Raw genomic sequence first — 26362 nt, forward strand, 5'->3', positions numbered from 1 at the left:
TGAGGTTTTGAAATACTGCACCCCACCCCCCACTAGGCCGGGCACCCACAGGTATGCCCGTCCGCGGGCGGCACAGGTGAGCAGGCGGTGTGCACAGTGAGGGCTTGGAGTCACGAGGCAGCCGCCACCTGATGCAGCTTGGACAGGAACACGCCCTCACCCTGTGCTGCCTGGGACCGGCCTCGGCTCACGAGGTCTTTCCAATTAGAGGGAGCACCTGTGGGGCGCCTACTGTGCGCCAGGCTTGGCAGCCCCACAGGCCTCCAGCTTCCCCATCACAGGTGTGGACCAGCCTGGGGGGCAGGAGAGTCTCAGTGACCTGCCCCACGCCCCAGCCCCCCTGCTGGTCCATGTTCCACTCTGGCTGCCCTTCCTGGTCCTCAGCTCCACAGCACAGGTCAGCAGGGACCAGCTCAGCGGGCAACCTTGGAGGGCTATCAGGTCACGGAGGTCCAGGCTAGCATGGGTCCCCCCAGAGGTCCCGCTGTAATCAGGGCCAGAGCCAAGTTCTCCCTGGCACCCCAAGCCCTTCTAATTGAATAAATATTCTCTGTGCCCGACTACATGGTTTCCATGGATACCCACTTCTAATGGCATAATGAGACAAGGGCATGGGCTCTCCAAAGCCCGCATGGGTGTACCCCATCCCGAGGAATCTCTCTGGAGACGTTGAGACTGAGCAGCCCGTGGGTCCTGGGCTGGATAGTGACCAGGCAGAATCAGTTCCTGCCACACCTGGCTTTGACACTGGGTGAACCCCTACCAAGGCTGGCCCCTCACAGGGACCAGCCTCCAGCGCTGGCCTGGACGCCATCCACTGTGCCTGCCCTGGGCACCCTCCAGAGCCACGTCCTCTGTGTGTGCAGTCCACTCAGCCCTGCCCATTGGAAACCTTTTAAAAGGGCTCTTGCCATGTGCTACCCTGTCCTTCTCGCTGGTCTGGCTTTGCATCTCTGCCTAGGTGGTCTCTGACTCTCTGCTCATCTCCCAGCTAAACACAGAATGTGCCCTGGGACCCTCTGCTCAGAGCAGGGGACACCACGGATCGCACCACTCACCTTCCCACCCTTGGCCAAGGAGCCGTCCACCCCAGGCCTCACATTAGCGCTCCTCACTGGGGGGACCCACGGAGACCTGATGGGGAGGCGCACTGGCCAGGTTGGCCTGGGAGATGGAGGGGAAGACAGAGAAGCCACAAGCTGCCACTGGTCCTGTCACCTAGGCCCGTGTCTGCCTTCGGGGGCTGCTGCTGGGGAGGGTCCTACCTGTGGGCAGCCCCCAATGTGCCGCTGTCTCTGTGGCTTCCTCAGGAGCTTCAAGGGCAGGTCCAGACTTGGCCAGAGAGTAACATGACAGGGGCCTGTGGGCAGCCGGCAGGCCAGGGCAGCCACCAAGGCTCAGCCGTGAGTGGAAATGCCACATGGAGTTGGGCACAGATGCAGAGGTGCGCCTGCAGCCCCCCATCTCCCTGCGGCCCACCCCAGGGGAGCAGCCTTCCATTTACTGTTTATTTAAACAGCACGTGCTCAGGCCACTGCCCCATGAGCAGGCCAGTCAGGCGGGAAGCTCCCCCACGGCAGTCTCCTGCTGCAGGATTCATAATCAGCTGAGCAGAAGGGGAGCTGGGGGCGGTACAGGTGGTCAGGGAGTCACCTCCTCCAGGCCCCTGGGACGCAGGCATGGACTGAAGTCTGGACACAGGCCCTCAGTTCAGTCCACACAGCTGCCGTGAGAGGGGGCACCAAAGCCGGGGGCCGGGTTTCCACCCTGGAGGGCCCTTCGTGGGCCCCCACCCCACGCCCTCAGGGTGGAGTTTGCTGAGTGAGCAGGGGTGGATGCCACCCTCAGCGTGCTTCCTGGGAGAGGCCGTGAGGCTTCTGCAGAGAGGGGCCCGCAGGGCTGCAGCAGTGCAGCCAGGACCTCTTGGGCCTGAGGGCCTGCAGCAAGGCTGGAGTCCCTGCTGGACAGGGCTGTGGCCTTCAGAGACGGATGAGGCCCTGTCAGCACCTGGGCTGGCAGGGAGGGGGCCAGGAGGGCAATGCCCACCTCCCCACACTGCAGGCTCTGCCAGAGCCAGGGCCCCAAGGCCCACCTAGACCACTAGGGATGCAGGGTGGACTTGGAGGCCCATGGAGAGTGACCTGGGCAGGCGACTGGGGCCTCTGAAGGAGAGTGGCTTCCACCAGAGGAAGCTGCCTGTGCCCTTGGGGTTGACCCTGGGGCCATCTTGAGCAGGAGGGGTCCAGCAGAGCCCTAGGTGCAGGGGTGCCCAGAAAAGGAGCACAAGCAAACTCGTCCCCGTCCCGTCCTGCCATGTCCCCTCCTGCCAAGCTGGGTGTCCTCCTCCCCAAGCACAAGGTGGCGCCGGCAGCTGGGCCCAGCCACCTGTGTCCCGGAGCAGGAGCTTGGCCAATGCTGGCTGGGGCGGGTGCACAGTACTTTCCCTCCCGAGTCCCACAGCGACCCTCCCGGCATGGCCAGGGCAGGAGGAGGAGTACTGTGGGACCACCCCTTGCGGGGCCAGCAGGTCCTGTGTCCCCGTTCCCTGGGGGGGAGAGGGTGACACCTGAGCCTCTTGGGGACCTGGTGGAGGAACTTCTGTCTGCCTCCGCCACCCTTGGGTGGGGCCTGGGAAGGGCGCCCCCTGCTGGACACCAGCTTCACATTTCCAAATGCCGGGACTTCACCCCAGGACCCTGGCACATAGGCCCCCTCCTGGTGGAGGGCAGGGGTGGCCCAAGGCCGCGGGGGCTTCCTGTGAGCCCTCCAAAGTCGGGAAGCGCGCCTCCTCGGTAATGAGAAGCAGGTATTTGCCTCTGTGCAGGATTCATGTATTTTTTTCTGCTGTAATTGAAACAATATCTGGAATGAGGCATCTAATTACCGCCCTTTCCTAGAAATTGAACGATAACGTGTCCTGTCGATACAAACCCTTTGTTCAAGTCAAACACGATCTCCCAGGGCAATTCTGAGGAACGCTACAGGGAAAAGTACTTTGGTTTTTAAATAGTTGCTCTAAGTATAATACCCGAGTCTGATGCCAGCTACTTAATCCTTTGTTTTATCTCCAGGCACCTTGGCTCCCCTGTTCCTGCATGACAATGGCTCACAGCGCAGTCATCTCAACCAGCTTTGCCTAATTAGGGTCTCAGGGCTGGGAGGGCCTCAGGACATCAGAGCCAGCACCCTGATTTGTCAGTGGGACAAGCTGAGTCCTGGGATGTGGCAAAGGTCACAGCACCCACCAGATGGAGGTAAGCCCCGAGCTCTGGCTGGAGGAGAGTACAGTGGGGGAGACCTGGGGGCTGCGCAGCCCAGGGGCTGGGCTCAAACCCCAGCTGGCTCTCACACCATTAGCACTCTGGCATGACCAGAAGCCCCCTGCGCCTGGCCCCAGCATCACCCCTCTGCAGCAGAGCCTGTGCTCCGCAGAGTGCCACACTTAGCCCTTTGACACACATCACGGCTGCTTGGTGCACGTGCGACTGCCCGAGCGACCCAAGGGGTGGCCTCCACCCAGCAGCAGGTCACGGGGACCCACATTCGATTTGTGGCTGAAAACAATAGAAATGTCCTCTCACAGCCCAGGAAGCCCTGGTCGCCCAGAGGGGCAGGGGGTGCTCCCCCTGATGGTTCTGAGGAAGGCGCTTCCTCGCAGCTCTGAGCCCGGGCGTCCTTGGCTACAGCGACACGGCTGTGGCCGGTGCTGTGGTCTCCTCGCGGGCTCCCTGCGTGTGTGTCCAATAAGGGCCCCAGTTACACAGAATTTGGGCCCACCCTAATCCAGGGTGACCTCATTTAACTAGATCACCTCTGCAAAGACCCTGTTTCCAAATAATGGCCTTCACAGGTTCAGGACGTTAGGACCTGGGCGTCTCCTTCTTCAGTGGGGGATTCAGTGCCACCCGTGACACCCACACGGCTTTCTCTCTGCTCATCAGGTGCCGCCAGTGAGCACGTGACAATCCGGGTCTCTGTCTCTCTTCCAGCAGCTCAAGTGGCAGGCCGGGCTGAGCAGGCGGCTCTCTGACAGGTGTGCCGCCTTCGTCCACCGGCCACCTCGCACGCCCTCCTGTCTGGTGCTGTGTGCACCAGAGTCCTGGTCCTTGATCTGGCTGGAGGGGAGTGATCTTGTCCCCAGGGATTCTGCAATGTCTGAGGACATCTTTGGTTGTCACTAGGAGAAGTGCTCCTGGCACTGGTGGGTTTTGGCGGGGGAGGTGCTAATCACCCTACAATGCCTGGGACAGGCGCCCCCACAGCAGTCTCCAGCTCCAAATGTCAGCCATGCCGAGACAAGGAGCCCTGTTTTCTGGTAATGGAACACTGGTCTTGGACTATGGCTGCCACAAAAACAGTATACCTCTGGCTTCCTGCAGCAGGTACAGCCACGTGACCACGTTCTGACCAAGGGAGGGCCAGCAGAGGCAGGTTCCAGGTGGAGCACCTGTGAGGGGGATGTGGCCTGCCGTCCCACTGTAGGGACGTAAATGTGATGCCATGACCAGGCCTGGAGAAACCCTGAGACCTCCAGGGCAGGATGCCCACCTGGGATGGTCAAGGAAAGAGATGGAGGGCCCCAGATCCTCAGCCCCACAGGGTCTTGGGTGGGTCCTATCAGGTCTTGTGTGTGAGAGAAAAAAAACTCCATCTTGCTTAAGCCAACACGTGGGGTCTTTTTGTCACAGCAGCAGCACCTGTACCCTGACTTAGGATTCTGAGTGCCAGACTGGTGCTGTTCTGGAACAGAACCCAGGACAGATCTGCAGTTGAAATCAGAGACTTAAACTGGGCCAGCTCTGTTTTCTTCTCACGGCTTCTGGGAAGGGAAAACTTGAGAAGAAAACACAGCCAATCTTGCTGAGCACGGCTCCAGGTGCCCGGGATCCAACCCAAACATTCCAGGACCGCAGGCAGCTCTGCCTGCACCCCTACCTCTTCCCGCCAGAAGTCCTTGGGACAGGATGGACACGGGAAGCCAGAGGGTGCGTCCAGGGTCAGAGCGAACGTGAGCACTCTTATTTTTCCAAACATGTTAAGGCCCTTTGGCATTTTCCGATTTTAAAAACCCTACAGCCAAACAAAACAAAGAACCCAAAGCTCCTTCTCACTCCAAAGCACTTGTGGGCTATGGTCACTCCACGCACACATGGTGGACAAGAAGTCAGTCCCACTTAATGAAGTGTCCCCTCCAGGAGCACCCCTGGTTCTCAGTGGGGACAGGTGAGATGCAAGGCACCCCTCACTACCCTCCCTGAGGTCCAGCCTGTGTCCCAGTTGGGGCATGAGAGCAGGCCATATCCTTAGCTTCCATCATGAGTGGCCACGCTGGGGACAGGCTCTGCCTCCCTGAGGCCCCTTTAGAGCCCCATATACTTGGTGCTCAGCAAAGCTGCAGCTAAAAGCCGGTGGCTTGGGCAAGGCCGGCCTGAGTGTCATAGGCCTTGACTGACTCATCTGCAAAGCAGGCTGGGAGGGCGTCTCTGGCCAGCGCACGAAGGGTAGCCCACACTGGGTGCCTGGCCACACAGGTCTCGGGAAGCGTGGTTAACGGGGGTCCTCAGGGAGACCACTTGAGGAAGGAAGCCTGGCACCAGGGGGGCTCTAGGAGTCTGTGATGGGCAGCGGCGTTTGGGTGGGGCAGAGGCCGCAGCCCAACGTCCTGGCCACCAGAATGCTGATGGAGATTATTGTGACAATCATGGTACTTTGCAGAGGAGGCAGACGTGGGCTGTGGACAGCAAATCATTTAGGATGCATTCACCCCCCTCCTGGGCACCTCACGGGAGGCGACCTGAAACCAGACGCTTCCAGAGACCGCCAGGCTTCCCCACAGTCCTGGGGTCTCCTCTGGAGACCTGGGAGGGCCTGGGAACCTTGCCCTGTGGAAGGCGGGCAGTGGAGTGGGGGACGCACAACCGAGGGGCCCGAGACCCGCAGCCTGGCTGAGGCGGAGAGGAACAGCGCGGGGAACAGTGGGGAGTCGGCCATGTCCTGCCCACCTGAGGAAGCCACTGCTGCCGAGGCTGGGGGAAGCACCTCTCGGGCTCCCGTGGCCGTGAGCTCGGCTGACTGGTCTGGGACCCCAAGCCCAGGAGGAGGCCTAGGACAGACAGGTGCAGGACTCTGTGCTCTGTTGAAATCAGAGCCACCTAAGAAAAAGTGTCCAACTGCAAAAGCAGCGAACTCCCTGTCACCTGGATGTGCAGGCAGAGGACAGGGAATGGTTGGAGGGACATTGTGAAGACCCACACGTCACCCAGGACCAGACATAAGGAACAGCACTGAGGGTGCTGATGGCGACTGGTGCTGACGATGGTGATGGTGGTGATGAAGGTGGTGACGATGGTAATGAAGGTGATGGATGTGGAGATGGTGATGATGGAGGTGATGGAGATGGTGTTGGAGATAGTGACAGAATGCTGATGGCCTTGATAATAAAACTGTCTCATGACTCCCTGAGCAGGAGGATGTCTAGCCAGAGGGTGACTCGGGGGGGTTCATGGAGACCCAGAAACAAAGGCATTAGGAACACAGCTTCTTCTTTTGTGGCTTTCATTCTCACTTTTCATTCTCCTCCTGATCATACAACAGCTGCTGCAGAGCCTGACATCACATCTTTACACATGACCAAGCAGGAAAGAAAGCAATGGCCTTTTTGCACATTTCTTGCCTGTCATCAGGGAGGTCATTGTCTGCGCCTGGGCAACATGGCCTCCCTCCTGTATCCTCTACAGTGAGCAGGACCCAGGCCAAAGAACCCTTCTGCAGAGATTGCACAGCAGCCAAGAAGCTAGAAAAAAGGTGGCTTCCCAAGGCCGAGTAGCCAAGCTCATCAGACTGAGTCAGGCCCAGCCCAGCCCAGCCCAGCCCAGCCCAGCCCAGCCCAGCCCAGCCCAGCAGTCCCCCAGGCCCCCAGGAAGTGGGAGAGCAGAGTCACAGCTGTGCTTCAGGGCAGACCCACAGACCATGCTCTGCAACGTCTGGATTGGATGGAGAGGGAACGAACGGAGGCTATGGTGGAGGCTGGGCCTTTGAGGGTCTTGGATGCCAGGTCAGGTGCCTGGGGCAGCGGCAGATCCCTAAGGAAGGGGCCAGGCCCAACTGGTGCAGACTGCAGGGGTGGCCTGGAGGCCAGAGTGGGGCAGCCAGGACAGCAGAGGTGGGTGGGAGCCAGTCTTGAGGTCCTCAGCAGGTCCTTGGCGAGAGCCGCCAGCCCTCCGCTCTAATCCATTACGCTCCTTGCCAATCTGAGCCAGTCCCAAGAGTGGCCCTCCCTCCAGAGGGCCTCAGCCTGCTGTCGGAACTCAGCTGTGCCAAACCCATCACCACTGATCAATATGCAATGGATTCGGTCTGCGGGCCGGTGCACGAAGCCAGCCGGGCCGCGGATCCTGCCACAGTCTGACAAGACAGATTGGTTTCTGGAAATCTTCTGGGAGGGGCGGGGAGAAAAGCAAGCCTCATTTTTTTTTCCTGCCTCATCTTTAAAAATGAAATTTCACATAGACCTAAGGGAAAGTGCTCAGCCTGGCTCACAGGAGAAAACCGTCCCTTGGCGTGCAGTCAAAGACGGCAGCTCCCCTTGCCCCAGCACCAGCCGGGCTCAAGAGACAGGGGACTCCCCGCCCCTGCAGGCACCTGCGAGGACACAGAGGGACAGGCAGCCACGACCCCCAGCTGGGAGCTCATGGCCACGTGCAGGAAGAGGAGGACACTCAGGGCCAGTGTGGACCTCGAACTACCTGGCCTGAGGCCTCCATCCCACAGATGGGGAAACTGAGCCCAGGAAGGCAAGAGGCGCATGGCCTGCTGGGCAGCACATACGGAGTGACCCGGGTTTAAGTTCACACCTGGTGGCTCCAGAGGCCCAAAAACCAGGTGGAAAGGGCTATGGGGTGTGGGATACCAGGGTCTGCACTGGACGCTGCCAGGTGGAGGCCCGTTCTCTCCTGAGCCGCCTGCACCCAGAGGGCATCTAGCACGACTGAGGCTTGAGGACAGGCACTCTCAGCCTTGCCCTTGGCACCGCTATCACCACACTTCAACTGAGCTTCGGTGCGGCATGTAGGAGGACAGCAAAGGGGCCCAGATCCAGCCAGGGCCACCAGGGAGGCTTCCTGGAGGAGGAACCTTGTGCAACTATCCTTGAAGGAAGAGCCCAGGGACAGACAGGGCCAAGTGTGGCTGAGCCCTGTGAACAGCATGCACCCATGTCCAGAGGCCACGAGGCAGTGACAGACAGCCTAGAGCGCAAGGGCTGAGGAGCTGTCTGAAAGAGCCAGGTGACAGTGAGCAGGCCTAGGAGACAGCACAGAGCTCAGCCCTACCCTGGAGTCTGCCTGCAGCAGTGGGCACGTGCAGTGTGGTGTGTACACGTGCAGTGTGGTGCATATAGGTGTGCATGTGTATACACACAGTGTACTGTGCTTGTGCATGCTAGTGTGCATACTCACATGTATGAGTAGACTTCTGCACTGTAAGCATGCAAATGTGCACACATGTACATACACTTAAATGCATACATATACCTATGCATACATTACATGTGCACCTGGGCACATATGTGGTACACTGCACATGAGGGGCACGTACAGACATGCATGCAGTGCTTTATGCACAGTGTGTGGACGTGTGCACGCAGGGTGTTTGTGTTTGCATGCACATGAACGTGAACATGTACACACAGGACACAGGTACTCGGGGATACATGTATGCAAGTGTGGACACACGTGCATATAAGAGGTGTGTGTGGGCATGCACACCTGTGCAAGCCAAGGTAGTTCAGGACCAGCTCCCCTCTGCACATGCCAAGGCTGCTCATGAGGTATGGTGCACAGCACCCAGGGTGGCCCTGGCCCTGGCAAGGCAGCTGTGGCTGTGTGGTCCTGGAGGGACCAACCTGCTCTTCTGGGGTGGGATGAGCTCTGTGTCTGCAGTCCCAGCATCTCCAGCTCCATGCAGCTTTCCCCCTGGGAGGCACCTGCCCCCTCCTGACATGCTCCCACGCACATGTGCACAGACACACCCACCATGGCGGCCAACCCCCACAGCATTCTCCCACCTCACTCAAGCCCAGCCTGGGCCTGGTCGCCAACCACTCACAGGACAGGCATCTTTCTGGGCACACGCCATTGGCTGGCTGCAGATATCTGGAGCATCTGACAAGCCAAATTTTCAACATCTGGACAAAGAGGCTTCTCTAGCTCCTTTGCAAACAGCACCCTCCTGGGGCCTCGGCACCAGGAAGGCCATGTACCATGCAGCCCCAGCACAGCCCAGGGCTCCCAAGAGGAGAGCTTGGTGCCCTCTGCCTCGCAGCCCTTGGATGGCCCCTCCTCTGCATTTTAGGAGACGTGGTCAGCAGCATCAGGCAACAGGAAGTCAGTGTCTCTGCCCAGGGCTGGGCCACTCACAGGCTGGGCACTCCAAGCGCCCTCGGCTGACCTGGCCTTGCGAGCTGCTGCCTGAGCAGTGTGAAGTCCTGCTGGCTTCAGGCCCAGGTCTTGCTCTGCTCCTTCTCCTGCGAATGCCTGTGCTGGCTGCCACCGCCTGCAAACATGAGGCTGCCCGTGGAGCCAGGGCCCAGATGGACCTCCCCACAGCCCCCTGTATCCTCTAAAACGCTTCTCAAGACAAGAGCCCTGATCCGGGGGTAGGGGGCAGCTGCCAGGGGAGGAGCCATCTCTCCAACACCTGCATCTGACCAATGCCACAGCCTTTGCCTGGATCCTCCTCTGGCTCCCCACACCTCCAGAGCAAAAGCCCCCTCCCCCAGGGAGCACAGCCTCTCTTCCTCATTCTTCAAATGCACATGGACATCTCCTCTGGAAACCTTCCTACAGCCTGGGGAGGAGCCCCAGGGCCTCAGTGGTGCTCAGTGCATCCATCTCAGTGTGGGCACTGTCCACCCCAATAACAAGCGCCACAAGGCCAGGCCTCCCTGCGCTCTGCACAAGACTGGCCCACAGAGCAGGGCTCGAGCGCCCCAATGATGGAGAACACAGCGTGTGCGAGCTTCTACACAAATGCAAACCCAGGGGTCCTGATCATGGCATTTTTAACCCTCCAGGACCAAAAGAGCTTTTTAACAATGACATGGTTGTCCCCTCTCTGGACGGCACCTTTCACATGCCAGTCAGGGCTCTTTGCTGCTCCCATGTATATAAATGCCCAGGACTGACACAGGAGGCTTGGTTCTCCACTTGAACCCTGCTGCTGGCAAGCCCACCACCCAGAATGCTTGATTTCTGCCTGGCTACGGCTGGATACCTGCCAGAGGTATCCAGAGGCCAGAGGTCTATGGTGGCATCTGCTATGACAGCAGTGCCCCCTGATTAAGGCTGCCCAGCCTGAGTTCAGACCAGATGCTAAAGCTGGCCCAGTCAGGAGCTCAGAGACAGAGCTACTCCACAGTGGCACAGTTGTGGGCACTGCTGATGGGGGAGAAGATTTTTCCACATGCCTCTTGGGCACAGGCCATGTCACAACCAGTTTCCCTGCCTCTCTCACATCTGAGGGCAAGGGAGAACCCCTGGCTAGGGCTCACGCATTTCTAGACTGTGTGGAGGGTCCTCCCTCCACCCTGCAGGGAGATGTAGGGCCTGGGAACTCTAGCTAGTCCTGGGCCCCCCTCCTCCCTAGTCTGCCTCCCACAGCCCAGGGCTGCCTGAAGGCAGGGACCAGGACCCAACACTCAGCCCAGACCCCAGTGACAGTACCTTTGCATAATGGATGCCCAGAGACGGCTCTCCCTAGGGCCTGCTCCCACAAGACCACCCGTCATCAGGCAGCTGTCGGGTTTGTTAAAGGCGGTGATTCTGAACATTCCCCCAGCCTTTAAAAGCAGGGTCACGCAGCGTAAGAAGTAAACTTCGATAACTGCCAACATGGGCACAGGGCTTGGGAGCCTGCCCAGGGCTTCCACAGGCACCGCTGTTATGATTCATGCTTCAGCGGCTCTGGGAAGCGGGCAGGGGAGGGAACTGAGGCCGGTTGAGGAGGTGGCTCTGCAGGGAAGCACCGACCCCAAGCCTGACAGGGCCAGTATGCACTAGGCGGTGCTGCGTCGGCTGTCAGGCGCAAGAGGCTCGCTCTCCAATCAGGCCGTGGACCCCGAGCTAGCCAAGAGCTAGCCAAGCTGCGCGCCGGTGTGCACGCCGGCGCGCGCCAGAGCCTGTGCCGGGGGAGGTGAAGGAGCCGCCCGTCTTAGAAAGAGCAGGCTTCTAGAACTCACCGCCCAGGCCAGCCGGTGATCAGCCCAGTCCCGCAGGCTGCAGTCGGCCCTGGAGGGGGCGCCCTAGTCGAGCGCGCGCCCCGCGCCGCCGCCCCGGACTCCTCCCCGGCGCCGCGCGGGCAGGTTCGCCAAGGCGGCCGCGGGCTCGGGCGCCCGGCCCGCTCCCCCCGGGGCCGGTGGCGCGGGCCTGCCCGGCGCCCCGCCCCGCGCGCCCTCCCCGCTGCGCAACTCGACCCAAGTTGGAAACCGAGCCCGGCGGCTGCACTCGCGCCGAGCGCACGGCAGCGGTGGAGGCGGCGGCGGCGCAGCACTGGCGAGCAAGACAGGCGAGGCGGCGCCCGCACGGCCGAGCGCGGACCGCGGGGGGCGCCCGCACCCGGGAGCAGCCGGAGGACTGGCGGCGGTGCCGGCGCCCAGCCTGGGAAAGTAAAGTTGGAGCAGGAGGCTGGGCGCGGGGGCCCGGAGGAGCCGCATCCCGCGTCCCGGCGCGCCAAGCGCTAGCTGGCTGGATGGGAGGCTGAGCGCTGGGGCCAACGCCGCCTGCAGCCTGCGCCCGGGCCGGGCGCCGGGACCGTGGAGCCGTTCAGGCGCGCCGGCTGGGACGCCGTGTCGCCGTGGGCTCGTGGCCGGGACGCTCCCAGTGAGCGGGGCCGAGGGCGGGGCCGCGTGAGGACCCCGGGACCTGCCCCCCTTCCCCCAACCGCCGCGTCTCCGCTCGCTCCGGGCGCCTCCAGCTCTGCACTTACGCGCGCGGCAGCTGCAGGGAGCCCGGCAGCCACGCTCTCCGGCGCGCCGCCCGCCGGGCCACCACGGCCAAGGGCCGGCTACAGGGCGCCGCGGTTCCCGGCGGGCACGCCCGAGGAGCAGGCGGCGATGCGGGCGCCGACCCGGGCTGGGGGGCGCCCGAGCTGCCGCGGCTGCGCCCCGGCTCCTGGCAGGACCGCGTAGCTCGCGGGAGGACCATGGCTTCCCCGGCGCTGGCGGCTGCGCTGGCGGTGGCGGTGGCGGAGGGCCCCAACGCGAGCGGCGCCGGCGACGGGGGCAGCGGCGGGGGCGTCAACGCCTCAGGGGCTACCTGGGGGCCGCCGCCAGGCCAGTACTCGGCCGGCGCTGTGGCGGGGCTGGCGGCCGTGGTGGGCTTCCTCATCGTCTTCACCGTGGTGGGCAACGTGCTGGTGGTAATCGCCGTGCTGACCAGTCGGGCGCTGCGCGCGCCACAGAACCTCTTCCTGGTGTCGCTGGCCTCGGCCGACATCCTGGTGGCCACGCTGGTTATGCCCTTCTCGCTGGCCAATGAGCTCATGGCCTACTGGTACTTTGGGCAGGTGTGGTGCGGTGTGTACCTGGCACTCGACGTGCTCTTCTGCACCTCGTCCATCGTGCACCTGTGCGCCATCAGCCTGGACCGCTACTGGTCGGTGACGCAGGCCGTCGAGTACAACCTGAAGCGCACGCCTCGCCGTGTTAAGGCCACAATCGTGGCTGTGTGGCTCATCTCGGCCGTCATCTCCTTCCCACCGCTGGTCTCCTTCTACCGTCAGCCCGACGGAGCCGCCTACCCTCAGTGCGGCCTCAACGACGAGACCTGGTATATCCTGTCCTCCTGCATCGGCTCCTTCTTCGCGCCCTGCCTAATCATGGGCCTGGTCTATGCGCGCATTTACCGGGTAGCCAAGCTGCGCACGCGCACACTCAGCGAGAAGCGCGCTCCCGCGGGCCCCGACGGCGCATCTCCGACCACTGAGAACGGGCTGGGCACGGCGGCGGGCGAGAACGGGCACTGCGCACCCCCGCGCGCCGATGTGGAGCCAGATGAGAGCAGCGCCGCTGAGAGGCGGCGGCGCCGGGGCGCGCTGCGGCGGGGCGGACGGCGGCGCGCGGGCGCCGAGGGGGACGCGGATGTGCAGGGGCCCGGGACCGCGCCTGCTGACCAGGGCGCCCTGGCGGCAGCCCGGTCCCCGGGTCCTGGCGGGCGCTTGTCGCGCGCCAGCTCGCGCTCCGTCGAGTTCTTCCTGTCGCGCCGGCGCCGGGCGCGCAGCAGCGTCTGCCGCCGCAAGGTGGCCCAGGCGCGGGAGAAGCGCTTCACCTTCGTGCTGGCCGTGGTCATGGGCGTGTTCGTGCTCTGCTGGTTCCCTTTCTTCTTCAGCTACAGTCTGTACGGCATCTGCCGCGAGGCCTGCCAGCTGCCTGACCCGCTCTTTAAGTTCTTCTTCTGGATCGGCTACTGCAACAGCTCGCTCAACCCGGTCATCTACACGGTCTTCAACCAGGACTTCCGGCGCTCCTTCAAGCACATCCTCTTCCGACGCAGGAGAAGGGGCTTCCGACAGTGACATGGGGCTGACGGGCCTGCCCGCCTGATCACTCCCGCGGGGTGTGGGGGCTTCTCCCCAGAGACCCAGGGATGGACTGGCTTCCAGGGCACAGGGGAGAGAGGGCGCAGCAGGGCAGAAGCTAGACAGAGAGACAGCCGGGCCTCCGGGGAGTGAGAGGGAGAAAGGGGAGACCCTTTGCCTTCCCATCTCAGCCAGGGGCTGCTTCTGGGGCTCCAGGCTGGATCTAGGTGCTGGAGCCTTGCCGAGGTCTGATGTGAGTGGACTTGTAGACTGCAGTGTTGGATGCAACCCCCTCCCCCCAAATGGGTGAGAAAGGAGCTTCCTCCCAAACACACCATCCAGTATTCCCGAATCAAGGGCTGGCTTCCCCAGGACCTGTGGGGAGGAGGAAGAGGGCACCAACAATCTTTGATTACTGAAAGTATTTAAATGTTTGCCCAAAGCAAACGTCCCAAACTATTTTCTAAATAAACCTTTGTAATCTAAGCCTCAGGTGCAGCCCTCTGTCGCTAAGCCCATGGGGTACCCTCCAGGCCCTACACTGCCTAGCCCACCCCCAGGTTTGGAAGGGGGCTCTGGGGGTCTCCACATTTCAGCTTCCCCTCTTGCATGAGTAGGAGGGGGTCTTTTTCTTTTTTTAACAAAAAAAAAAAAACAACAAACTACTTTATTTACGACAAAATATATACTCAAAATCCTTGTGCTATAAGCAGTTAAGTAGCAAAGTTGACTTTAGATTTATGTCTCAGGGGACTGTCCTCTCTATATTTCCGTTCCTGCCCATTTCAGAAATCTGCCCCTGAGGGAAGAGATGGGGGTCTCCAAGTCCAGGCTCTTCAGGCCTCTGGGGCTCTGGACACTTTCTGGGTTTGCCTCTTTGAAGCAGGTAGGTGGGGTGAGGCCTGCTCCAGGAAGCAGAGCCCCTTACATGGAGTGGCAGCCAAGGCAGGCCCTTAGACCCGTTCGGGCCCTGAGGCCTTGGCTCGCTGGGCCTGGCCAGAATGAGATGGAACAACCTGTTGTCATTTCTGAAACAAACGGAAGGTCATTGAGACCCAGAGCAACGAAGGTGGGAAATACCTGCAGTAGATGGGGAGGGAGCTGGAGCCTGCCCACCTTCCCCGGTCCCCCAGGGCTTCCTCCCAGTGCTGCCCACCCTCAGCCCTGTTCTGCTCTCAGGCCCTGGCAGAGCGGCTGGAAGAAGGGAGACCCTGGGCTACAGTGGCCTCCTGGGTGCTGGGCCCTCTGGAGCCAGGATCCCCCAGGTTCTTCCAGCCCCTGGCAGCTCTTGGGGTGGACGGTGGCAGCAGGGCCTGGACAGGGATGAAGGGGACTCCACCACAGCACGCTGCAGCTCTGTGGGCTGCAGGAGTCTCCTGCTGGGAACCCCTTCTGTGACCACCCAGTCCCCGCCTCCTCCTGGGGCCCCACGTTTCTCCACATGTGCCCCCCACCCGTCCCTGCTGCCCAGCCCAGCCCTCAACTCTCTCAATTCCCACACATCTGCTCTTGGCCTGGGGTGGCCCAGGGTCTGGCCTGGGGAAGGGTCAGCCCTCTACCCTGCCTTCACTCCTAAGCCCCTCTCCACTGAGTCTAGTCTGACCCGTCATGGCTGTCACTTGTAAAAGACCCTGAGCACTGCTTGTCCTCAGCACCCTGCATTATAGAGCCTCAGGATACCCACCTGGCCAGTGCTACCCCACACTGTGTCCACGCAGAGACTCTACCACTGTGTGCTGGGTTCAGACACGGGGCCAACAGATCATAAGTCCAGCGAGGAGACAAGCTGTCAGTGGGCTGCTGAGGGGAACCAGCACGTCTCTGACCCCCCCAGCTGGCCCTGGACAGACAGACCCCAGTTCTTGTTGGGCTCCAACATCTGCCTGTGAAGGAGGCATTGCCAAAAGCTGCCTGGGCCCAGCTGGGCTGCAGGGCTGTAGTCACCCTACCAGCAGACCAGGGGCTCTTGGGGGTGCCTCACTGGGGGATGGGAGGGTTGATACCACTGAGAAGAGGGAGGTGCCCAGGGGCCACCCCCGTTCTAAGAGAAAAGACCCCAGGCCCAGGGCCGCAGAGTTTCCCTCCAGGTGCTGCATCTTATCAAGCTTGCAGGATGTACCCCAAGCTGCTGGCCAGCTGGGAAGGCAGGCACTTGCCCAGCACTCAGACACCCGTCCAATCCAGGATACCCTTTCCTTGAGAGGAAGGACATTTTCGGAGCTCAAGATTTTTATTACTAGCACATTTCATGGGGCTCAGAGAGATGGATCAACCTGCTTGTCACACAGCTGGTGCTGAGACCCAGACAGCCTTCAGGTGCAATCACAAAATAACGTGTTTATGGAGCATGTTTCCACAGTCCCTTCTGCCCCTCAGGAGGTTGTGGGCAAGGGCCACTTTCTCCAGCTGAGAAGGGCACCCCAGAGGGTTCAGGCATGTCTTGGGAAACCGAGGTCATCCTCGTGTGGGGTGGAGCCTCTGTGCCAATGTAACATGCCAGGCTGTAGAGGGTCCCTGCCTACTGTGGCCAGGGCTGCCAGTGTCCTGGCTGGGGATGGGCATGGTCAGTGCTTTAGGATTTCACTGGAACCCTGAGGTTTCAGGGAACATGCATTCACCCTGAGCCAGCACCTGCTGTCACTCAGAGCTGTGTGGCTACAAGCAGGTCACCTGTGAGCTGGAGGGACCCTTGGTGAGGGTTAGTGACTGCCCCAGCTGGGGCTCCTGGGGGTTAACTGTGCAGCAGAGTGCCAGGCCCACCCCCTTCCTTTCCTAATCCCAGTCCCTGGGCCTCCTGCCTGCTGAGCTCTTCTGGCTGGGCAGGGGAGCCTGGTTCTCAGCCGCCTGCTGCAGGGACGGGGCACGTCCTCGCCAGTCCCAGTGTCCTTGTGGATGAAGTGGGAGGGTGGACCTCTGTCCCACAGCTCCCCTGCTCACCAGGGAGGTGACTCTAGTTATGGAGGAGGGGCCCAGCTCCTGTTCCTGTCCCCTGTCCCCTGTCAGGCCAGCAGGTCTGTCCATGCCCACGATGGCCATCCTCCTTATGGAGCAGGCCCAGCCCACCTCCCTCATCACGTCTACTGCGCAATCGTCTACTGCGCAATCGAGTGTTGACCCCTGGGAGGGTTGAGGAGGAGGCCCGGAGGCGACTGTGTGGCCTGGGGCCCTTTGGTGGGGGTGGGGTCTGCACCAACCATGAACCCTGGAGACCCCAGCCTCAGGAAGCCCAGCTCCACAGGGTTCCCTCAGCTCCTAGGAGAGCTCAGGAAAAAGGAAACTCGAGCCAGGCACAGGGGCCATGTCTGTGATCCCTGTGACTCAGGAGGCTGAAGCAGGAGGATTGTGAGTTCAAGGCCAGCCTCAGCAATTTAGCAAGGCCCTGAGCAATTTAGCAAGACCCTGTCTCAACATAAAAATAGGCTGGGGATGCGGGTCAGTGGTTAAGGGCCCCTGGGTTCAATCTCTGATACCAAAATAAAATAAAATAAACTACAATACCCAAACGAAATGGGACCACGGGGCATGTGGGAGGCTCACAGGGTGGGGGGGCTGGACTTCCCAGGCCTCCCCTGGCCCAGCCTGAGCACACACAGACCTTGACCCCTGGCTGGGTTGGGGCAGGGGATAATCCTGCTCAGCCTGGAGCTCAGCATGGAATTCCAAAGGCTCTTCAGGCAGAACTGCCAAAGCTCCCAGAAGCAGCTCCAGGCTGGCTCCTGCCCCCGGCTGGGGGTGGGGCCGTGGTGAAGCACGTTGCCAGGCACTTGCAGGGGCCGCCCTTGGTGCTGCACTGAGCCAGCGGTGACTTATGTCCCTCACAGGACTCCGGTGGTCCAGCGCAGCCGGGTCAGAACACAGGGCACCCGTAGGCCAGCCCGGCTGGTTCCGCAGCCACTGCCCCTTGTCCAGCCAAGCCCCCATCTCCATGGGCCCACGGCCACCCCCCAGGTGCAAGGGTCAGGAGGCCACGTCCCCGGGTCCTATGTCACATATCCCAGGCATCCATTCATGCCTCAGCCATGTGCCCGCCACAGCTGGGCATGAACGGGGCCCTACTTCCCAGGGGCTCTGAGGGGGCAGCCTGTGGGTGTGGACGGGACGCCTGTGGACAGGAGGGTCTTTGGAACTAAGGAGCAGGAGAGGAGGCAGGGACCCAAGTCTCCAAGGACCGGGAAGTGACCTCTCACCCAAGGATCCCACCCTCCGCCTGAGCCTGCTGTAGCACCAGGGCCCCAGCAGTCAGCACCTCCTGACCAGCAGGGCTGCTGCGGGGGGGGGGGGGCATCCAAGTGTCCCCCTCTCCTGGGAGACGATGGTTCTCTGGTCCATTCCCTATGTGAGTCAGGCTAGTCCCCCAGCTCCCACCGAGTATAACTGGTCTGCACAGCCCTCCCTGCCTGGCAGGGGGCAGGGTGGAAGGATCAGGGCCCCTCGGCGGGGCACAGCACTGTCCTCTGAAGTCGGCCTGGGAAGCAGAGTCTGCCGTAGACTTTGGGCCAACAGAAAGCCCTGGGGACCAAAAATATATTTCTTGCCTGCCAAGAGGATTTGTGGCTGCTCCCAGCAGGTACAATAGAATCATTATGGTCAAGATAAGAAATCAGGCCATGCAGGGTGGAGAGGGAGGACTGGCACAGAGACTGGCTGAAGGGGTCCTGCCCTTGGGTCGGAACAAAAACATGCCCAGAGCTACCTGGCAGCCATGGAGAAAAAGGAAACAGGATATGCACACCCTTCTCTTGACTTGATGCAAGATTGACAGAAAAAGCTGGAACCCAGGAGGTCTGCAGCTGGGCCCACCTGGAGGACTGCTGATCCTAAAGGGCTCCTCAACTCTGCCCCCAGGAGAGCCCCAGAGGGCCATTCATGCCACAGCAAAGCCCAGACCCCAGGTCCAGCCCCATGAGCAGCCCATGTATTATTCCAACCACAGCCTGCAAGCATCTGGGTCGGGGGATGGCGGCATTAGAGGGGCCCAGCCCAGCGTCAGGGGCTGCAGCCATGCAGCTCTGCCGCCTCAGACTCTGCCACTGGATACCAGAGTGAGCAGTGGGTCTCAGAGCCTCCCTGGCACGAGGCCCCTGCAGACCTTCCCTGAAGGTCCCCTGGCCCACGGTCTCTCACAGCTCCAAACATACTGAGGGGCCTCACTCCCCGTTCTCCCCCTTCCCCTCTGGGTTCTGACTCCGCCCCACCCCCAGGCACGAACCAGTGCTCTGCCTGGGCTCGGGTAACTGCCCACCTGTCTTCCCTGACCATCCCTTTTGTCCCAGAGAGCCCTTGGGAGCCCCAGCCCCCAGGCTGGCCAGGCCCCGCTCCTTTGCCTCAGAGCAGGCAGACACTCGGCCACAGGAAGCGAGGCCCGAGGACAGGGCATCATCTGGGGCAGGTGGCAGTGGGTCAGAGGCCTGGAAGAATGGTGACCGCTGCCTGTGGCGTGCCCCTAGCAGAGACGTGGCCCCGCTGTGCCGGGGCTGCAGAGGTGGACCCCGTGCGCAGGGCTCTCTGGCTATTGATAGGAAGCCGCGCAGCAGGAAGGCAGCGCCTGGCTCCAGGGCTGCCGCTGCCGCTTGGCTCCGTCTGCGGGGGTCTCTGCCTCACGTGCAGTCCCGGCTGCCGGAGCCGTCTGTTCAGATACGGGTGGGCGGGCTTCTCCCCCATTTCATCAGCTCTGAACTGACTGCGGCACATCAGAAATCAGCAAGCCTGACCGGGCCTTGGAATGCAGGCTGGCACAGCATGGGGGACAAGGACTACCAGAGGGGACGTCCACCTCAGTATTTCCTCCCCATTTCAGAGAGGCCCAGAGAGGGGAGTCACCAAGTGTAAAGGTGATGAGCAGTGGTGAGGGATCACAGCCATTGGCATGTGCCACATGCCTTCTGCATGCCAGGCTAGGGCCTGGGCACGTGGTGCTTCCGCCTGTCACAACGTGGCCAGGAAGGGGCACATGCAGCCATTTTGCAGAGGAGGAAACCAAGCTGCAGAGAGGGACAAGGTGAGGGAGTGAGACCATGCTCCAATGCCCCTCACCTGCTGCTGACATGGTCAGTCTCCTCTACAGGTGGCCAGGAGGCTGAGAGTGTCCAGGGGCGTGCCCAGGGCCTCCCGTATTCTGGACCCATAGCCTGTGCTGCTGACTGGACTGTCCTCTCTTCCTTCTCCTGAGGTTAAATGTCAGCTAGGGGATGAGGCAGGGCCCAGGATTTGCACATGGCTCAAATCGCTTCCCTTGGTCCCCAGTCCAGTCCTCCGTGGGCTGTGGGAGCGGCCCTTCCCAGGGCAGGGCCTGCTCTGTTTGTCCTGTCGTCTTAGAAACTCTGCCGAACAACGAGGAGGCTTTTGGAGATCACCCCACCCAGGATATAAAATGCCAAAATGTTTGTGGAAAAAAATAATCCGGTTACCGGCTTCCTAGAGTGTGCTGCCATCACAAATTGAATTCAAAGCAAAATCAGTCCTCTCTTAATTGGCTCAAATGAAGCTGTTATTCAAAATTGATTGTTGTTTTTGCTTCCGACAGGATTCAAGAGGGAGGCGGAACAATACAGCGCTTCTCGCGTTCACAGCGCCCAGCCAGGACGGCGGCAGGCGACAGGTGGCACGCGCAGCGGCAAGCCAGAGGACGCTGACCTAGTGTGCGCTGACCGTGAGCCTGGAGAGGGCAGAAGAGTGACGCGGGACAGGGACGGCCTGCGAACTGCAGGTGTCTGTCTCAGGCTGTCTCCAGGAACCTCTCTGCAGATCTCCTTATGGGGAATGTCTTGAAATCTGACTGAGCCATGTCATATGCCGGGCCTCAGCAGCCAAGCCCCCTCCTCCCTGTAGGCCTCCGTGAGAAGCAGAGGTAAGCTTGTGACACGTGGAGGCTATGCGGCTGGGCCTGTGTCCTGTGCAGCTCTGGCCCTGAGCCCACAGCCCTGGGCCAGCTCTCCCAGGTGCCGCATTGGCCTTCCAGAGGCCTGAGGTTCTCTGCTGATGGGTCCTGGACAACCTCGGACAGCCTGGGGCTCATGACCTGTCCTAGGACAGGAGGGGAGGCCAGGTCAGGCCGTGACCCCCGGGAGCCTGCCTCCCCCACCCCCCGCCCCACATCGCCTCACCCCAGGCTCCACACAGAGGCCTGTGCACCGCGGGCACTTGGCACGTGTTGGAAGATGTTTAAGTGTGTCAGAGGCACAGTCCTGTCCTCCAGGGTGCCTCCAGCCAGACTGGGGATGTGGCACAGGGTCTCACAAGTGCACAGGGCAGGTGCGGCCAGAGGGGCTCTGAGCCTGTGCTGTCTGGTCCATCAAGCAAAGCCCACGATGCCAGACATCCTGGGTCACGGAGGTTCTCACCTCCTCCCTGCCCCCACTTCTGGTCTGGGGAGTAGAAGGAGGGCTCAGGGCCAACCCCAGGGAGGCAGGACAGAGGGGACCACGTTGAGCTCTGGCCTGTGGAAGGTACGGCCTTGCTGTCAGGGCACTCAGCCAGGCAGCTGACCGCGGAGTGCACAGGGGCAGGGCCTCGGAGACGATGAGGACCAGTGAGCCATAGTGACAGGGTGGCCTGCACGTCAAGGGTGAATGTGTCACCAGGGTGTCAAAGATGGGGCAATGGCCTCGGTGATGGAGCATTGGCCCAGGGAGCCACTTGGTTGTGCTCCTTGGCCGTGTGACTCTGGGCCAGTGTAGGGGAGGCCCAGGGCAGGGTAGGCTGAAGCAGCCCCTACCTCCCAGCCTGGGGCTGTGCCTATCTCCCCTGTGGAAATGGGCCAGTGGGGCTGGTGAGGGAGGAGCGGTCAGCAGTGGACTTCTTCCCCGCTGCCTGGAGACTTCACTCCACGGGGCCAGGCACCCTTCTCTAGGCACTCAGGGCTTGTCCCCAAATGCCTGCCACTCCCAGGCCCTGCAGCTAGTGGGTGGAGGGCACACATCCTGCTTTTGGGGAGCTCAGAGCCTGGGGAGGGGAGGTAATGTCCACTGGATGGCCACAGAGACACAGCAGTCCTAGGACTCAGAAGGACACAGTCACCCTGAAAGCACAAGTCAGGCATCCTTCCAGCTGCAGAGCTCGGCCAGGGCCAAATCTGCCCTCCTGCCCTCCTGCCCTCCTGCCCTCCAATTCTCCAGGGCACACTGTGGTGAGAGCCCTTGGTCATCTGGCCAGTGACATTCTGCTCGAGTGGCAGGACTGGGACTTTGTGAACTCCATGAAGGTCCATCTGTCCACAAGTGATTCTCAGGCAAAGAAACGCTGAGCTGTGTGCAGTGGCGTCCACCTATAATCTCAGCAACTCAGGAGGCCGAGGCAAGAGCAGCACAGTTCAAGGCCAGCCTGGGAAACTTAGTGAGACCCTGTCTCAAAATAAAAAATAAACAGTGCTGGGGATGCAGCTCCGCGGTAGGCACACCGGGGTTTAACCCCTGTACTGAGAAGGGAGTAGGGGAGAACAGGAGGGGGGCGCCTGAACTGCCAGGGCCTCGCCTGGTCCCCACACCTCAGAGGCAGCAGGTGGAGATGGGGACGTGGCGTGCCAGGCTCCTGGGCTCCAGGGAAAGGCTCCATCTTGGGACTCCTGCAGCACTAGCCACGCAAGGGGGTACCCCACCTGAACGAGCACCCCAGTCCCTGGGGGACCGGGCAGTGCACCTCTTATCTCCCGGCGGGAGGCTCAGCTGGTGATGGCTCATCAGGCCTGGGCCTCGGGTGCCGAGCAACTGAGGATTCTGAGTGACCTCAGATGAGAGCTTCTCTCCTCACTGTCTTGGGAGCTCGGGGTGCACCCTGTCGGAATGGCAGGCACTGTAGTAGGCCATCCACATCGGAATCCCTAACCTGAGTCCCTCCAGGGTGGGCAGCAGCCAGGGGCGCCCATGTGCCTGGGCCGAGTACACACCATCTGCCCCACTCAGAGGCACCGCCCAGTGCCCAAGCATAACCTGACCTGAGACCAAAGGCTGTCTGTTTGCAGGGCCAGCTAAATGAAAGTGAACCACAGGTCCTTTCCAGGGGTCCCCCCAACCACTGGGGGACCAGCCACCCCCAGGGTGTGGCTCCCATGTCCAGTGGGCTTGGTGCCAAGGGTTGAGGCCCCTGAGTCACCCCCTGGACGCACCATGGTGCCACCAGTCTGGGCCCAGCATGACCTTACCCAGCCCCACCCTGGGAAGCCTCAAATGCCTACCTGTTTGAGAGCCCCCCTGTTCCCATGCCCAAGCCATGCCCGTGAACCCCTTATCTCCCAGGGGAGGCTCCAGGGGATAAGGGTGTCATGGTTGCTCATCGGGTTGGGGAGGAGGAGTAAGCAGCTGGCAGCCATCTGGGGTGGAGTGGGTGGGAGAGAGGTGCCACTGTGCCAGGGGAAGTCACTTACAAAGCACAAAGTCAAAGGTGTCGAGACGGAGGACACAGGCCCTGAACCCCAAGCAGGGCCCTTCTAGGCAGCAGCCCTGGGACGGCAGTGGCCACTGATGTCCCGGTCAGCAGCTCTGCCCTGAACATCAACAGAGCTTCGCTCTAAGGGCATCAGGAAGCCCAGAGCTGAAACTAATCCCCCAGGGTTCTTCTCTGGGAGGGGCAGGAAGGCTTCAGCTTCCCCCCGGGGACTCAGCTCACCGAGGGGAGCTGCCGCGCTCCCACCGCCCCCTAACCCCCATGCTGGCTGCTTACCTGCGTGGCCAGGGGGCACCCCGGGGCAGTGCAGACTGGAGCTCCTGCCTCAGCTGCAGCCCTCTGTGGTGGCCGTGGACCCCAGCACCGCCCCTAGCATTCCCTCCCACAAAGTGCCACAGGGGCCCACAGCGGGTCAGCAAAACAGAGTGGCCTGGCCTGGGCCCTGAAACCTGTGCCATCTGTGGGGGCAAGGGACCGGCCATGGCCCCAAAACCACAGAGTCTAGCCTCGAAGCCTGTGCTGGAGACCAGGCCATCCCACCCAGGCCCAGAGGCCCGCAGGTCCACGTGAGCCGCTGCTGTGGGCAGACAGCCAGGAGGTGAGTGCAGGTCACTCCTGAGCTGGACAGATGGCACTGAGGCCACAAGCCCCAGACCCAGGGCCCGGGACTGGCTCCTCCCGAGACGCTCTCCTTGGCATGAGGACTGCAGCTCCCCCATGTCCTCTCAAGGCTGTCCTTCTCTGTGTCTGTGTCCTGGTCCCCTCTTCTCATCAGGACACTAGGCAGACTGACTGAGGGCCACCTAGAGGGCTCACTAGCCTTGACTTCTGTAAGGCCCTTCTCTTCACGCTCTGAAGTCTGAATTCAGGGGACACATTCATCCCGTAGCCCCTCCCTTCACCCCCCATGTGTGGCTGTGGACACGGGCAGCCCTCCCCGCCTCGTTCCCTAGCTGCAGCCCAGGGAGGTGCTGCATCTGCTGGAAACGAGGAGGCGCCTGAAATTGCTTGTGTCCCTGGCTATGGAGGGTAGGAGGGGTGGCGCCCCTGGTTGCAGAAGCACTGGTGCCCCCGACTCACTGTGGGCAAGCTGTAGGCCCAAGAGTCTGTGCCACCTCCTGCCGCCCCAGAGGCTGTGCCGGTGGCCATGCAGCCGCAGGGCCAGTCTAGAGTGCTGGCTCCCTGGAGGGTGGCTTCTGAGTGGGGAAGCCGGGTGGACGCCCTTGGAAGCCACAGCGTGGCCTGGGCTCTGTGGCTTCCCACTGTGCCACCCTCAGGCAGGTTTTGATTTGGGCTCTTATAACAGCCGTATTCAAAGGAGCCCCAAACTGGAAACGGCCCCACAGAGCATTGACTGGTGAGCGGCTCAGCACCCTGGGGCAGCCAGACCACGGAACTCTCCTGGTGACCAGGAGGGGCCACCGCAGCTGCCCCAGAGCAAGGAAGGTCTCCGAGCCCAGGAGAGGAGGGACGCTGCGGCCACTGCCCCAACCCACCTGCACGACACTTGGCTGAAGAACCTTTATTTTTCAGAGCAGTTTTGGGTTCACCGCAAAACTGAGGGGGAAGGACAGAGTGGCCGAGTTGCCCCTGGGCATTCTTAACCTCTCCATCTGTAACCGGGGTACACAGAGGACTGAGCGGGACGCAGGGGTCCTCAGGGTGCTGGCTGTGGGAGCACTTCATACTCAGGAGAGTGTGGCACCCTGGCCAGGGCTCATCCTCAGAGACTCCACAGACCCTCGATGGGGCCATCGGGGTTTGCAGATAGTGGGGGAGACTGGTCTCTGCTCCCACCCAGAAGGTTCTGGAAAGGTGCCCCATCTCACTGCTCAGAGCTGAGGAAGAGGATCCTTTCAGCTCCCCTGGCCTCCCGAGAGTCCTGCCGTTTGCTGTAATGATGGAAAACTACCAGGCTGCCCAGGAGCGTGTTATCTGCCATCAGCCAGAGGCACCGGGGCCCAGGGCAGCCGGCAGGAGGATGGGGCGTTTCTGTGCCCGAGAAGGAGGGGACTCTGTTGCTACCCTTACCCCTGACACTCCACCAGCGGTAGAGGCTGTGTTGGACTCTGGCCAGGCTCCACCTAGCACCAGGAGGGGTTCCCGGAGCCTGGAATAAGATGGAATGGCTTTCCCTGGGGATGAGGGCTCAAACTGGCTCGGTTACCTCCCTGCTGTGTGTCTCAGCACATGCTCCACCTCTCTGAGCTGATCCTGCGGACAGCTGTTTCTTTACCACTTAAAACACCAGGCAGCATGGCGGTCTTCACGCCCATCCCAAAGGCCCAGCCTCCCAAGTCCCCCAGCGCCTTGTCACCTGAGGACAGGGAGGCTGAGACATGTGGCAGGCAGGCCAGGATCCCACTCAGAACAGACTGTGGCTGGAGCTGGACTCCAACCACACAAAGGGGGCCCCAGGATGCAGCCCAGTGGGCCAGACTCAGATCAGGGCTGCTGAGCGGCTGGAGCCTCCCATCCCAAGAACCTGCCTCCTCCTAGGGCGCCGCTGCTCTGTGTTGGGGCCCAGCCAAGGCACAGTGACTGGGATCCCACAGCTGTGAGGCAACCAGCCCCCAGGGAGAGGACAGGGAGCATGCACACACCTCCCCTGTGTGGCAGGACCACAGGAGAGCCTTCTTTGTCCTCGTCGGGCCAGCACAGGGGCAGCAGTGAGCAGGGACCAACCCACCTGCTGGACAAGGAGATCTAGAGTAAGCCTCCATCAACAGACGCTGGCTCAGACCTCAACCTGCACTGCAGCAGGGGGCAGAGGGTACCAAAGGAAACCCCGTGGGTCGCCCCAAGTGTGCCTGTTCCACATAGGTACTTCTGAGGTATAGGCAATAAGGAATCAGCCAACAGAGGAAGAAGGCTCTCTACCCATGGCCTTGCCTGCAGGACAGATTCTCCCACAGTACAATACATTCTGCTTTCTGCAGACAACCCCTACCCCTCAGGGTCGGCACCAGGGGAACCCCAGCGAGCCTCCCTCCGGTCCTTCCCCGCATGCGCCTTCCCACGTGCCTGCCTCTGGAGGCCTGCACTGCTTCTCTGAAGCCCAGGGCTCCTGGGGAAGGTGGCCTGTGAGTCCCACTCCTAGGCCTGCTCGGAGCTCCCGGCATCCAGGATCAGCTGTGTGACGCCTGCCACATGCACTGGCAAAGCCCTGCTTCTCCTGTTGGTCTCTGGTGAGAGGGACCTGTCCAGCTGCGTTTAGGAGGTTGAAGAGAGATCATAAGTCCTCTGAGGGGGCAGGGCTGGGGTGTGGAGGGCTCAGCCAGACAGCACAGCACTGTCCAGCTCTGTCCAGCTGTGCTGTGGAGCCCAGCACCCCGGCTGCAGATGGCAGAGCTGGGGCGGGCGTGCTGCCTGTGTCCAGGCGTGGAAACGCTCACACCCCTATCTTTTCATC

General features: G+C 61.5%; 1 protein-coding gene across 1 annotated transcript; it reads left to right on the top strand.

Moving 5' to 3' along the window:
- Nucleotides 1-11258: 11258 nt before the first annotated feature.
- ADRA2C (adrenoceptor alpha 2C) lies at nt 11259-14222 on the top strand. The gene has a single exon (XM_081304863.1). It carries the CDS (start codon nt 12199-12201, stop codon nt 13567-13569), a length of 1371 nt encoding a protein of 456 aa, XP_081160989.1. The 5' UTR covers nt 11259-12198; the 3' UTR covers nt 13570-14222.
- Nucleotides 14223-26362: the final 12140 nt, after the last annotated feature.

The sequence above is a fragment of the Spermophilus citellus genome (genome assembly GCF_964194105.1).
Source record: "Spermophilus citellus genome assembly, chromosome: 8".
NCBI lineage: Eukaryota > Metazoa > Chordata > Mammalia > Rodentia > Sciuridae > Spermophilus > Spermophilus citellus.